Raw genomic sequence first — 13,089 nt, 5'->3', positions numbered from 1 at the left:
GGCATGGAAAGCAAATTGTGTAGAATCTAATCAACTATGGAAAGCAAATTGTGTAGAATCTATTAAACTGTGTCATCAGCAGGAAAAATATGTGAGAGATTTAGTATTGAGGGATGGCATTCTTCAAAGAATAAAGGAACGTAAACAATTTAGCATGGTCTAAAAAGCTCAAGCATAGGATTGGTAGTTGATTTTAGCTGGATTTTTTGTTTGTCTTCTATGCATTCTCTTTAGGAACCAGAAAGAGAATCCTGGTAGCCTACTCTCTGAAGGAGTAGTAGAGACAGAAAAAAGAAACTAGGACATATGGAAAATGCTGCTATCATTGCTGTAACTCTAGAATGGGTGGAGCTAAACTGCAGCCTAGTGCCAACTATCAAGATTCTGTAACAAGCCATAAAGAAATTATCTATTATGATAAAGCTATAACACCCTCAGCAGACTCAACTTTTTTAGTTATGCAAGTAAGAGTAATACAGCAGTTTTTCAAAGAAAGGACATACTAAAAGGAATTTGTCTATCAAAACAATTCTGTAAGTAGAAGTGAAAATTTGAAATATTCTAAGAAGTGTAAAAATTTGGAGCAAATATTTTGATTACATAACTGATGGATTTTATTCTAGTTTAAGCAAAAATGTACTATTTTTACTGTGGTGAGATTATGGACATCTCTCTCTTACAAACACATAGGTACATATGTAACTGTAACTACCAGATATAAGAAAAATTATTATAACAGAAAATGCATTTAATTGTCAGAAATCAAAATCTATACTTTACCAAATCATTAAAAATATCATGCTGGTGCACATGAATGGTAATAAACGTTTCAAATTTCACTCTGTCAAACTTGGAAAGATCATGCGTGGTCTGGCTAATCAACATATTCAGAATCTCCAGAAACCTCCCACTGGTTACTTGCATGGCTCTTCTGTTCTCTTTAGCATTCTGTAGAGCTTCTTCTGAATCATGTGTCCACAACATTTGAATTCCCAATAATCCAACCTACAAATTTAATATGTGAAAAAAATACAAAATAATTACTTGTTGAACTCTAGCCTTATTATAGAAGCCTTAGATGTAATAGGAACAATAAATCATGGTGTAGAGAGTCCCAAATTATCACTACATTCAGCATGATGCTATCTCACCAGGATCCTGTGTCTGAGTTAACTGGGTCTCATGTGATACTGGAAAGTCCTGAGAAAACATTTAAAAACTTTTATAAAAATTTGTCACATACTGAGATGAACACAAATTAAAGATGAGTCTCAGTTTCACTTACAATCCATTAGTGTACTTCAGTATCACAAACATAAAGAGGTCTTAAATTGTGGGAAGTCCTTCTGAAATTTCTCATTGTCAATTTATAACTAATTAAAGAATATTAAAAAAAAAATGCCGTGCATTTCTACTGAACATGGGATCATGTTTCTAATATTGTCATGACTATAGCATATTGAAATACAAGTTATTTTGCTTCCAAATAAATCTAGAGAGTTATAGGATGATGTGTGTAAACTAGTCTCAGACTGATTTTGATTTACAATATCAGGCACATGCATGACTTGAACCAGGACAATGACAAAACAAGATAGACAAGAACTGTACCAGTAGCTTTTTCCTCCACATTTCTACCTTCACAAAGCACCAAGACCTAAAAATTTGACTCATCCACTCTCTACTTCTCTATCTCCCTATACCTGTAGTGAGTTCATGGTTACAGAGATTGTGTAGCACAAAATATCTCACCAGTTTAGAATCATTAAGCTATCATCAGTAGAGTCTAAACCAAAATTATTTTAGAATGACCAATTAGTCAGAGGGAAAAAAAAATATCTTTGGATGTGACTTTTTCATGCTACTTATAACAGAAGTTTCTGAGACAGGAAAAAGGCAGTTAGAAGGAATTTCAGTATTTGTTAGTATTTCAGATATTTGTCAGTATTTAGCCCAGTTTGTTCTCTGTCCTACAACACAGCTCTTCTTTCTCTGTACTTTGAATTTCTTGACCAAAGATAATTTTCTTCTTCTCTGCCCTCATCCTTCTAAGACAATTCTTTGAACATAAAAATATTTGAATTAGCAAGACATGGGAAAGAAGATTTTTGCAGATGGTAATAAAGCCACTTCAAAATGTCTGACGTGCAAACAAGACAGACAGTCCTTATCTGTTTAAAGAAAAGGAGTAGACCTTTTAAAATAAATACTGCTGAGATAATACATAATTACATCATAAATACAGTTTTAAGATAATTCTATTAAATATTTAAGTGTACTGATTTTTTTTTTTTTTTTTTTAATTAGCAATGTATTGGCCAGTTTTACCATTTGCAGAATTTCTATTAAAAAAATTGCAGCCAGCACAGTACTGACAAGCAAATTACAGAGTCAGAATTTGTACAGGATGGGAAAGAATTCATTAATGAAATTTATGAATTATCAGTAAGATGAAGGAGTCTCTAGGCAAACTAGAATCCTTCAAGATAGGCTTCTACTAGGACTGCATTATCATAGTGACAAATATATGAACTATGATGCAAATCTTGTAAATGATGAGATAAATATTCATAATAATAGCTCTTGCAATTTGAAATTATGAGAGAAAAGTCAACCCACACATGAAATTTTATGTGCATCTGAAAGGGGTTCAATATCCATCACAAAAAATGTAAGTTCTACTTTATATTCTCTAAGAGAAGAAAAAAGTAATTTTAAAGTAGATTACAAGACAACTATTATGCTATATATAGAGTACCAAAATTGAAGTAATTAAGGATTATCTTCTCCTGAGTAGACCCTTATCCTTGTTTCCTCTGTGAAAACTTCCTTATACAGACAATCCCATACGATTTTTACAACCCACCTCCCCTCACACACAACCCAGATTGCACACACAAATACACATCCTGTAATCTCACCTGTGCTGGGAATTGATTAAGAAAATTCAGCAACTGATATCCTGGGTCACTAATTTGGTAATATGCTGCCCTAATTATGTCATGCAATGAAATCTGCTGCACACGTAATAAATCCTGCAACCAAAGTTCTACTGGTCCTTTTGCAATCACTGAAGTGTCCAACTGAAAAATTAATAAAAGTAAAAGGTACAAAATAAAACATAATAAGCAAACTTCTGTTCAAGAATGTTACTTACTAAATAGTTACTAAATTTCTATTCAAGTACAGATTTAATTTCAATAAACCTACTAGAAATGTATTTAATGAGGATATATAATAGTTTTGTTACACCAGTCCTTGAAATGTTAATTTGTAATTAACAGTAATTCAATTTAATATATACTTATATGTTCAATAATAGAATTATTTATCTATTAACAACATTTCTGTAAAAATATCAGGTAATTACTGGAATCTTTTCTCCTTCTCTTGATACAACTGCCAGTATGCGATCATAATCCTTTGGATGAAACTCTACTTCATTTATATTGTCAGATATGGAAAGCAGATGTGGCTGTAAGAATAATTTAGAAGTCATTCAGTGTAAATATATAACATCAGCAAACAGAAAAAAAAAAAACAACTCAAATAAGGTTATCATGCAAAGGTTCATCTGAACCTACAGATTAATTTCAGGCCATTTGTAGGTAAGAATTACAGAAATGGTTGTGTAGGATTTTATCTCCATTTGCAGGTTTTTTACAGTTTCCAGAGGTGATCTGGCAGAAGAGAGATCAGCTATTGTGTGAGACCAACTATTTTATCTCAATCAACCCTCAGTAACAATCCAGACTAGCTGGATGAATTTTGCAATAGGCAAAGCAGGAAAGTCTCACAGGGCCACTTCTGCTAATTTAGTTGTGAAAGGAACCACCAGCAAGTCACTTGATGGGACCATATTCCAGTGTTCTGAATTCTGAATTTTAAAATTACAGATATCCATTCCATATTTTGTAAAAGACTAAAGAGCAAGAAAAGAATATTTTTCTCAGGAAAAGTTTATAAGAAGAAATTTGTTATATTTTAATTTATTAAATGCTTTCCTATATTTTTTTTTAATAAACAGAAAAAAATCATTAAGGTTGTACCTGAATTGTATGAGAATCACTTGCTTGTCCAAGAATTTCAAGAAGGGCAGGATCAGAAACAAAAAAGAATCTAGGAAACAGTAGTCGTTTCTTCTCTAAGTATCTTTAAAATTGAACAAGACTTTTATTAGAATATTTCAGTTTTTCAATTTTTTCTACATAAGAGTGAAAGCAAGACTGAAATACTATTAATATTTCATATAAACTATTTACAAAATAATGTCTTTTTTATATTAATTGTATTTTTAAAAATCAAACCATTTTGTATTAAATACATCAAGAATCAAATAATCCATACCCTGTAAGTGATTTCTGACATAATTCCAGCTGTTCATGTAAATGAGGGAGAAGATGTTTCATAGTCTCATCTCCAGCACAGCAGTTAATTACATTTGGGGTTTCATGAGCTCGTTGCATTATTCTTATCCATGATTTGTCAATATTCTGAAAACGCTTTGCTTCCTATACGTAAAAAACCCCAAAGTATTTTCATGGCATAATCTGTTAGAAGTTATTACACAGATAGCTTTTAATACACAAGAATTGTAAAGTTTACCTGGGGTAACTGTTTTGCGATATCTCCCCCTACAAAAACAGCTTCAAGATAAATCCAGAGATTCTGCACAACCAGCCATTCTTCAATTATATCTGTAGAGCTGCTTAGTTTATAAATCCAGCTCTGAATTTCCTTTTTAAATTGCGTATTGTATCTGAAAAAGGATGAGAAGCAGAAATTTTATAGTTCTAAATAAAGCTATTATAAAATAAATACTTAAAATAGTGAAAAAAAAACCACCAAGCAACACTTGTTTTGCTTAGAGCAAGAAGAATCTCATGGAAAACTTCTACCAGCTGGATTACATTCAAATATATTGAGACAAGAGTTTGCTGCTAATACTTGAAAGTCTTCCACCTGAGGAAGTTTTTCATTACACATTGTCACATTCTTTTTCATTAAAAAATAATATACCATTCAAATTTACTGCTGATTTAGCCTAATAGTAATACAGTTGGTATCTCAGTGTGCTTTTGAAAAAAACATACACAACCAATTTAAAAGTACCTATTAGTCAGTAAAGACCCAAGAATCATTAAACTGTCCTCCATCAACGTTATAATTTCTGATGATTCAGTTCCCTTTAATAATAACTCTCCTCTCCCTTTGAATGATGAAAAGCTCAGAATTTGGCTTCCCCAAACGTCAGCTATTTGAGCTAGTTTGGCTTCTATATCCTTTTCCTTTGTAGCAGATATGCATATATCCTGCAAAGAAACGAACTTTTTTTAGAATCAACATACTTCATAAATGAAATATTTCCTAATAGTACACATCTAGTAATATCTATTTAAAAACAATACATGGAATTTTATAAAATAGTACACAGATGTGTCACACAAATGCAGAGATCACACTACTGATTTTACTCACTCAAAATACATGTATGAATAACCAAAAAATGCACACTCGGAAATGCATGGATATAAAATTTCTGTGGCTTCACATTTTGTTTTTTCTGCATAACAAGATTTCTGAATCATCATTTCGACAAGGTTTAGGGTAATGATGTAGACTCATCACCAGATAAACTCTCAATCTTATCACATTTCTATTTATAGAATCTCAGAATCTAAGAATAATTAGGCTGGAAAGGTCTTCAAGTCCAACATTCTATTCAAATCAGAGCTTAATTCAAAATTAAGTAGATCACCTTGGAATACTTCTATATAAATCAAGTATGAATATAACAATAACTTTTACATGCATAGTCACTCTATGAAACTTGCAAACCCCATTGACAGTTTTTCTGGGTTATGTTGGGGATCTTATTAAGTCATATGGTTCAGAAGTAGCTATAAAGATCTAGAGAAGTATTCACATTCAATATTAATAAACATGGCGCTTTCCTCTAAAATTTCTGATTTATTAAGAGATCTTTAAAGCAACCATAGTTAAAAAATTAGGTGACCGTGTTCATTTGAAGTTTTGTTTGATTTTTATCCTGTTCAAAAAGGGCTAAAAAAAATCATAGAAAATAGGACTAGGAAGAACGTGAAGAGATTATCTAAAAATAAGTGTCCAAAGATTCCATCTGCTATCTCTGTCTTTGTTCATATGGATAAGAACTTCTAAATAAAATGTAAATATAAATTATTTTAAACTAGTGTGGTCTGATTGAGAGTCAAGGACTTTAATGAAGTAAAAATTACTCTTTAAAAAGATTATAATTTTGTAATACTTTTTTTTTTTTTCCTGACAATATAAAATGAACAAGGATAGGAAAAATGAATGCACATACCTCAATATCATCTTTGTATTTAAGAATTGGTGCTTCCATGATGTTTCGAAGGCAAAAAGAATCAGATTCTACATCAAACTGATGTCCTGTTGTTTCAGCAATACGATTCCAGTGTCTTCGCTTCATTGCTTTGTCGGTCATCATTTCCAGCAAAGGACACGACTCACTAAAATCATCAATTGTTTTCTTAAGATCTAAAAACGTTTGCCAGTGTTGGACTCCTTTAGGTAGTCTACGGCACCTGCAGTTGAGTTAAATTGATACAGTAGTTAATGCCTCTTTTGTCAAAATAGTATTTGTTTAAACATTTTAAAAACAGACAAGGAGATATGAAGTAGCTTGTACTGAGGTCAACATTTTCTAGGTAAAATTCCAGTTTGTGTCAATTAGTCTACCTTTTTAGGAAAAGGTAATGCAAATGCCTTACTAACAAATCATAATATTTACAGTTTTAACCACTGGTATGTTCTTTGCAAATAAACAGAAATATTGCAGATTGCATTCAAGCATAGTTTATCTCCTGCTTATCATCACAAACTCTTTATTAGCAAACAAAACCAAAGCAAAATTAGTTAGATTTGACATATGTAATCCTTGTACAAATATAATATTTACTTTGGGTTACAATACCAGTAATACACATGGCATATATTAACATACCACTTCAGAGATAAACATGGAAATTAGAAAGATATCACATCCTTCTCCTCTACTTTTGGTTAGTGGTCCTGAAACTATTCACTAATAAAATAAAAATTACATACTTCTAATGTGAAAACCCCCCAACAAAATAGTTAAATGAATATTCACCTCTTTGACCACACATTTACAGAGCCTGCACACAAAGAATTAAGCAGTTGAACCAGCACAGGAATGTCCTAATGTAAATGATAAAGTATATCCTTAGCAGAAAAAGTAATAAAGCCCGGATCACATTTCCCTTGGTTTTGCATCCTTTGTCACATCTCTCTACCTCCCATTGATATAATTTTATATATTCTGTAATCAGGTGCATACAGCAGTCTGTGTCTGGTTTAGAGCTATGTTGGTCTGTGTGGTTGCCAGTACATTCATGCTGATTACTCCATGGTTGCTGTCAAACAGTGTTTAATACCTGCCTACCTTTCCATTAGGGAGAAAAGTATTTTTTGTCTAGTTTTGGACTACTGTGAAGCTTTGACTTTTATAAAACTCACAGGCACTTAAGGTTGTCTTGTGAGAAAACTGCCTTGTTGAAAGTTGAAATTAGCCAATAGATTAACACACAAAAAAAAAAAAAAAAAGTATTCAAGAATGTTGAAAAAGAGGAGCACAGATGTGGTCAAACAATGACATCACAGATCACATTCTTCCTTAGAAAATCAGGCAAAAGAACTAAGTATTTTATAAATTTCTGTTTGCGGCCATTCTTTCCATTCATTAGTGAAGAGTTAATGTTAGGTTCTGTGGTTTGGGACACAGGAATCAGAGACAGCAGAGACACAGATTTTGAATGACATGCTAAAAGTTCCAGAGCTGGGAGCCCTGTTATCCTTATTGAGTCTTGTGAATCAGGAGATACCATTTTACACAAAGACAATATACTGCCAAGTAGGTGTTTGTCAACATCTTGCTTCATTGAGAGACACTTAATCCCCAAAATTCTACCTGCATACATAAACTCAAATTTGGAAAAGAAAAATACTCTTTGGAACATATTTCCTTGAAAGGCTAATTGGTCTCTGGTTAAAGCTTCTGTGAGAGATGAGAAACCAGGCCTGTGAGAAACTAAGACAAACAGCCTGGGAAAGCAGAAGTTGAGGCTTATTGAAGAAATGCCTCAAACACTCACAAGACAAAACTATGAGTCCCAGGGTGCATTCTGTGGAGGCCGAAGCTGATAACGCTGCCCCATGCAGCTGGGGTAGAGAGTCCTGTGGAGACAGGACGGCTCTCCTCTGGGGCACCTGGGCAAATTTCAAGGGCCATGTGTCCGGTGAATGAACTTTGCTTCATTATCCACAAAATGTATATTAAAGTTAACACCCCTCAATATGCTAACGAGGGCTGTCATGATCATGCTAATTACATCATCCCATGAAACCTCTTACCCCTCCCCGTGCATGGGATACGTAGGTATGTGGGTTGACCTAGGGGATGGACCCAAGGAAAGTGGGTATTAATCAAAGGGGGGAAGAAAGGACTCTCTCTCTCTGCCCCCCTCTCTCTGCCCCACCCCCTCTCTGCCTCTCTCTCTCTCTCTGCCCCCCTCTCCCTGCCCCCCGGCCGTCTGGAGAGAGCAGTGAAGTGAAGAAGACGGATGCCAGCAAAAAAGACGGCCATCTCCTGGAACCCTCGCCGGTGGGATCAGCGCAGGAACCCAGACCGGTGATCTGTATTTCCCCATTCCCTCTATCTCCCTCTTTTCCTTTTTCTATCAAGAAATGCAAGACATATTATATTGCTTACCACAACTTGCTCTGTACTTAGCCAATTATCATGTGTTCAGTTAGTACATTGTGGGTAGTTAATAAATGCTTGAACTTGGAGACTTGTTGTCCACTCCAATTGGGGATTTGCGAATCTGAGACACTTGTTCCCCTTGTCTGAGCGGGACATGACAGCTTCCCACTTAGAAATTCAGAAATAATGTCAATCTAAGAATCAACCTTCAACTCTGTCAAAAGTGCAACTTCAAAACTGTGGAAATTCTTCACTTACCAATTTTATGCCTTTGATATATTTGATACATCAGTTAACTTTCAGGATAATATATATTTACTAGACTACCATGACACCCTGGACTAGAAGCCAATAACAAAAAAAATTTCAAGTAAAAAAGTCCACATTCTGGAGTACTCTCCTCTGGTTTAGGCAGCTTATGCTACTCTGTTTGGGTCACATAAACCTGTCAGTGTGATAAGCCATGAAAAAATGCTAAACTAACACTAAAAGGTAAGTCAATATTGACAATGATATATTTTGATATATTTGATATATATCAATATAATTGATGCACTGAATGGAAGGAAATGATAGGTAAATAGGTGGGATGAGTACTTCACAGCCTAAGAAAGAACTGTTCATACTGAAGGTTTTTCTCTTCACTGCAGTTGCAAAAGTAGTTGCCCTTTTACACACTTCTAATTAAACTACCTGAAACAAACATCAATTTCAGAAAGTAAGACAATTTAGCTCTTGTAGAGCCCTTTATTTCAGCAATTAGACTTTAACATTATCTAAGACTGATTTACAGCTATTTTAACAGGCCTGCACTGCTCTACAACTATAGTATAGATATACTGTACCAAATACTGACACAAGTACAAATGTACATCAATTAGTCATGTCTTTATTTTGGAAATTAGTTATGAAAGATTCTGGACTATTGTTTTAATAGGAGGAATGGGGGTGCAAAGAAAGTGTCAAGAAAGTTGGAGTTGTTTTAGGATGGAGTTTACCAAGATTATAACAGGACTCTATTAGGTAGCAGGAGAGTTGGGGACTGCACTCAACAATGCAGTTATTCTGTTGTAAAATAATCCTTGTTCTATACTATATTTCTTCCCAAAATAATATATGTACTTTTGAAAATATTAATAATAAAGTTAATTTAAAATGTTAGAAAGTACTGTTGAATCAAAGTAATTACATCTAATCCTTTCAACAGTGTCAAAACTATTTTACGCTTTTCAGCATTACTGCAATGTCTGTAACTTTTTTCACAAACCCATACTATTTAAGATACTCAGCACTGTTAATATATTTGAAATGGCAAAAACATTAAAAAAAAAAAAAATTCTAAAAAACTCAGAAACATTATTCTTGTATTCAGGACTTAAAATCAGTGGGCTAATGCTCCTAGTTGAAGAACTTCCCTTTTACAACTAAACTTTCAGCTCAACCTCTTGGTTGGTTTAGCTAAGGAGCTCGACTCTTCAGCTGACTGTATGCCCTTCAGTTATCAAAACTACAGGTAAAAGGCTGGTTAACTAAAAGAATAGTGTTATTCCACTCTTCCTTGAGGAACCTAATTACTTTTATCATGAACCTTACTCACGGAAGTTTTGTATTTGAATATATCAAATAGCTTTACTGAAGTCAGCTAAATCTTAATGAGTTTAACATCAGTTATAGTTCATATAATGACATACCTGTTTTGAAAATCCAAAAGTTCAGCATTAATTTTTTCAATATCTACGTCTGTCCAAAGTATCTCATAATAACCATTGATACTGTTTATTGCAGCATCATATAATCCATACAATTTCTGAAGCAAGCTTAACTCCTTCCTGGGAAAAAAAGTAATCATACAGATAATTTCAATCAGCTATTTGGATATTTCACAAAAGTTGAATACACGGTATATATAATATTGCTACAAAAATTTGAGACAGATCAATTAGATTATGTTTGTTAATGTAGGAAAGAACACTTCATGAATAAAATCTGCAAAAAAGAGCAGACAGCTGGTGCTAAGGACCTAATATCCACACTAAACATGTTTGGGCAAAGTTATACTTTAGTCTAGTTCTGTAAAACTTCGATTCATCCATAAGGAACCTTGCTTATGTACCCTGAGCGGGCTCTGCAGTACAAAGCAAAGCATGGTAAGTGAGGACAATTAGTTGATTTATTATGGAAGCGCTCTCTGAATCTGAACTAAAACACTGATCTACAAACAGCCAGAAAGGGTCAGATCCTCATCTGGTGTGAGTCATCATCAAACTATTGAAATGGCTGGTGCAGAAACTTTAGAATCTGATTCTTATTTGTACAGCTACTCAAAAAAATTAGACTTTCATAAAAATTCTAGTTATGTCTTTCATATATGATAATACACTGACCTTTCACTGACTTTTCCTTGTTAGCTCTTCAGACCATATCTTAATATATAGTACTATATTTACTCATCTACTTATATATAAGTATATATATTTTTTCCTAGGACATGGTATTTTGCTCCTTTATATAGTATTTACATGTAGTAAAATAACCTGGTTCTGTTACCATAACAAATACTTTTTTTATTGGCAAATTCATTAGACCTCTAAAATATTTATTTTATTTTTTTTTTTAATTTAAGTCAATGGAAACCTTCTATATTGTAATATTTCTCTCTTTGACACACCTTAAGCCTTTCTAACATACTTAATAAAGGACAAACAGCAGTATATCGTTACCTGATTTTATGCAAAACTTCATAGTCTGTGACAGGCAATCCAAACAACTGTTCACCCGATGAGTATGTGATAAACTTTCTCCACAACTCATCAAAGTTAGCCTGATAAAATTAGAATTCATACAGAAAAATGAAAATATTTTTATAATATAAGCTGTAATTTAACATTGCCAAATAATTAATCACTAAACAGTTCTAAACTTGTCTTAAAATAATTCAATTAGAAGTGCATTTAAATGCCTGAAAACATTTTTGAACTAAAATTTTGAACAGTTGTCATGTAATGTAATACTCAAATCCATATATTGAATTCAAATAATGAAAGTTTATATAAGAAGCAATAATTTGAAGAAGCATTTTATAAAAATGGAATGTGAAATTGGATGGTAAAATACACAGCCTGATAAAAACACTGAAGAGTGACACAAATTACTATTACTTTCAAAGTATAACTGCTGTCCAAAGGATATGATCACAACAGAAAAAATGGAAAGAATGATTTTGGCAGTTACTATCCATAAAGCAAAATAATAAATACAGTAAATTCAACTAAAACCACTCAGTTTTCAGTATATATACTAGATGCATTAGGAGGTTTAAGCACCTTCTGTTAGTTACTTAGTGCTTTTCACAAACATTGAATTTACTTTTTACAGTCTATACAATATGTAAAAGACTGACGAAAGTCCTGCTGAAAAGAAAAAATCTTCAAGTTCCTACAACTTGCAGAGAAAGGAAGGAGGATTAAAAATAGATTAAAATCTGGTTATGGACCCATGAACTAAGGTTCATAACAAACAAACTCCAAGTTCAAAGACAATTATCTAATGGAAAACATAGTCTCTAAAAGATTGGCTTGTGTGACTGAAATGTAACCTGGCTTCTTTTCAGTCCTTATTGAGTTGTACCTGACTCTTCCCTTTCTACTGCTTTTATTACTTCAAGTTGATAATTTCTGCTCACAAAACACTAAGGGTGAAGCAAGGTTACATACGCATCAATCAATCAATCAATCAATCCATCAATCCTTCCACATTAAGGAAAACACTGCCTGATAGAAACTAAAGTATAGTTAACATAATACTACACAGAATATCCACACAGATACATGTACCAAAGATTTTAAATGTGTCTTTTTCTAAACTTGTTTTGATAAGCAATAGCAAAATTATTTGGAAACTCAATAATTTATTTTCTTACCTGAAAGATCTGTAGCCTATTACTGGCTTCCCGATGTGAAATACCTGGAACCATAGGTCCTTCCTTTCAAACAAGCAGGTAACAAAAATTGAATATTAATTCTCAAAGTGACTGAAAGCCACTGTATATTTACAGGTCATCACAAAATGCATTGGTTTTGGTAGTCAAAAGTTATGTATCTTGGTAATGCAATACTTACAATAGTAAATATAAGAAAAGATAACTTTTATGAAATCGAAAATTATTTAGCTTAATTAAACTCAATACAATTAAACTTTCATTTTTTTGTATTTTTTTCTTTTGTTGAAAATAAAACACACAGTGAGGGGCCTGAGACTATCTTTTTTAATGTTGATGTGTGAGCACATGTGCTACAATTTCT

The 13,089-nt window shown here is 33.0% G+C and overlaps 1 protein-coding gene across 1 annotated transcript in view; it reads right to left on the bottom strand.

Moving 5' to 3' along the window:
• The window catches only part of DNAH8 (dynein axonemal heavy chain 8), a 151,391-nt gene that overhangs the window by 85,705 nt on the left and 52,597 nt on the right, over nt 1-13,089 (bottom strand). Inside the window, exons 31-41 of the mRNA XM_074925831.1 lie at nt 12,708-12,770; nt 11,509-11,609; nt 10,480-10,617; nt 6,347-6,587; nt 5,113-5,312; nt 4,606-4,759; nt 4,348-4,511; nt 4,050-4,152; nt 3,371-3,475; nt 2,922-3,083; nt 781-1,005 (exon numbers count right to left, since the gene is read on the bottom strand). Of these exons, the coding sequence (XP_074781932.1) occupies nt 781-1,005; nt 2,922-3,083; nt 3,371-3,475; nt 4,050-4,152; nt 4,348-4,511; nt 4,606-4,759; nt 5,113-5,312; nt 6,347-6,587; nt 10,480-10,617; nt 11,509-11,609; nt 12,708-12,770 (1,656 nt within the window). The remainder of the gene's footprint in view (nt 1-780; nt 1,006-2,921; nt 3,084-3,370; nt 3,476-4,049; nt 4,153-4,347; nt 4,512-4,605; nt 4,760-5,112; nt 5,313-6,346; nt 6,588-10,479; nt 10,618-11,508; nt 11,610-12,707; nt 12,771-13,089) is intronic.

The sequence above is a fragment of the Athene noctua genome, chromosome 1 (genome assembly GCF_965140245.1).
Source record: "Athene noctua chromosome 1, bAthNoc1.hap1.1, whole genome shotgun sequence".
In the NCBI taxonomy this organism is placed as follows: domain Eukaryota; kingdom Metazoa; phylum Chordata; class Aves; order Strigiformes; family Strigidae; genus Athene; species Athene noctua.
Note: the sequence above shows the minus strand (reverse complement) of the source record. Positions and strands in the feature narration are given on the sequence as shown.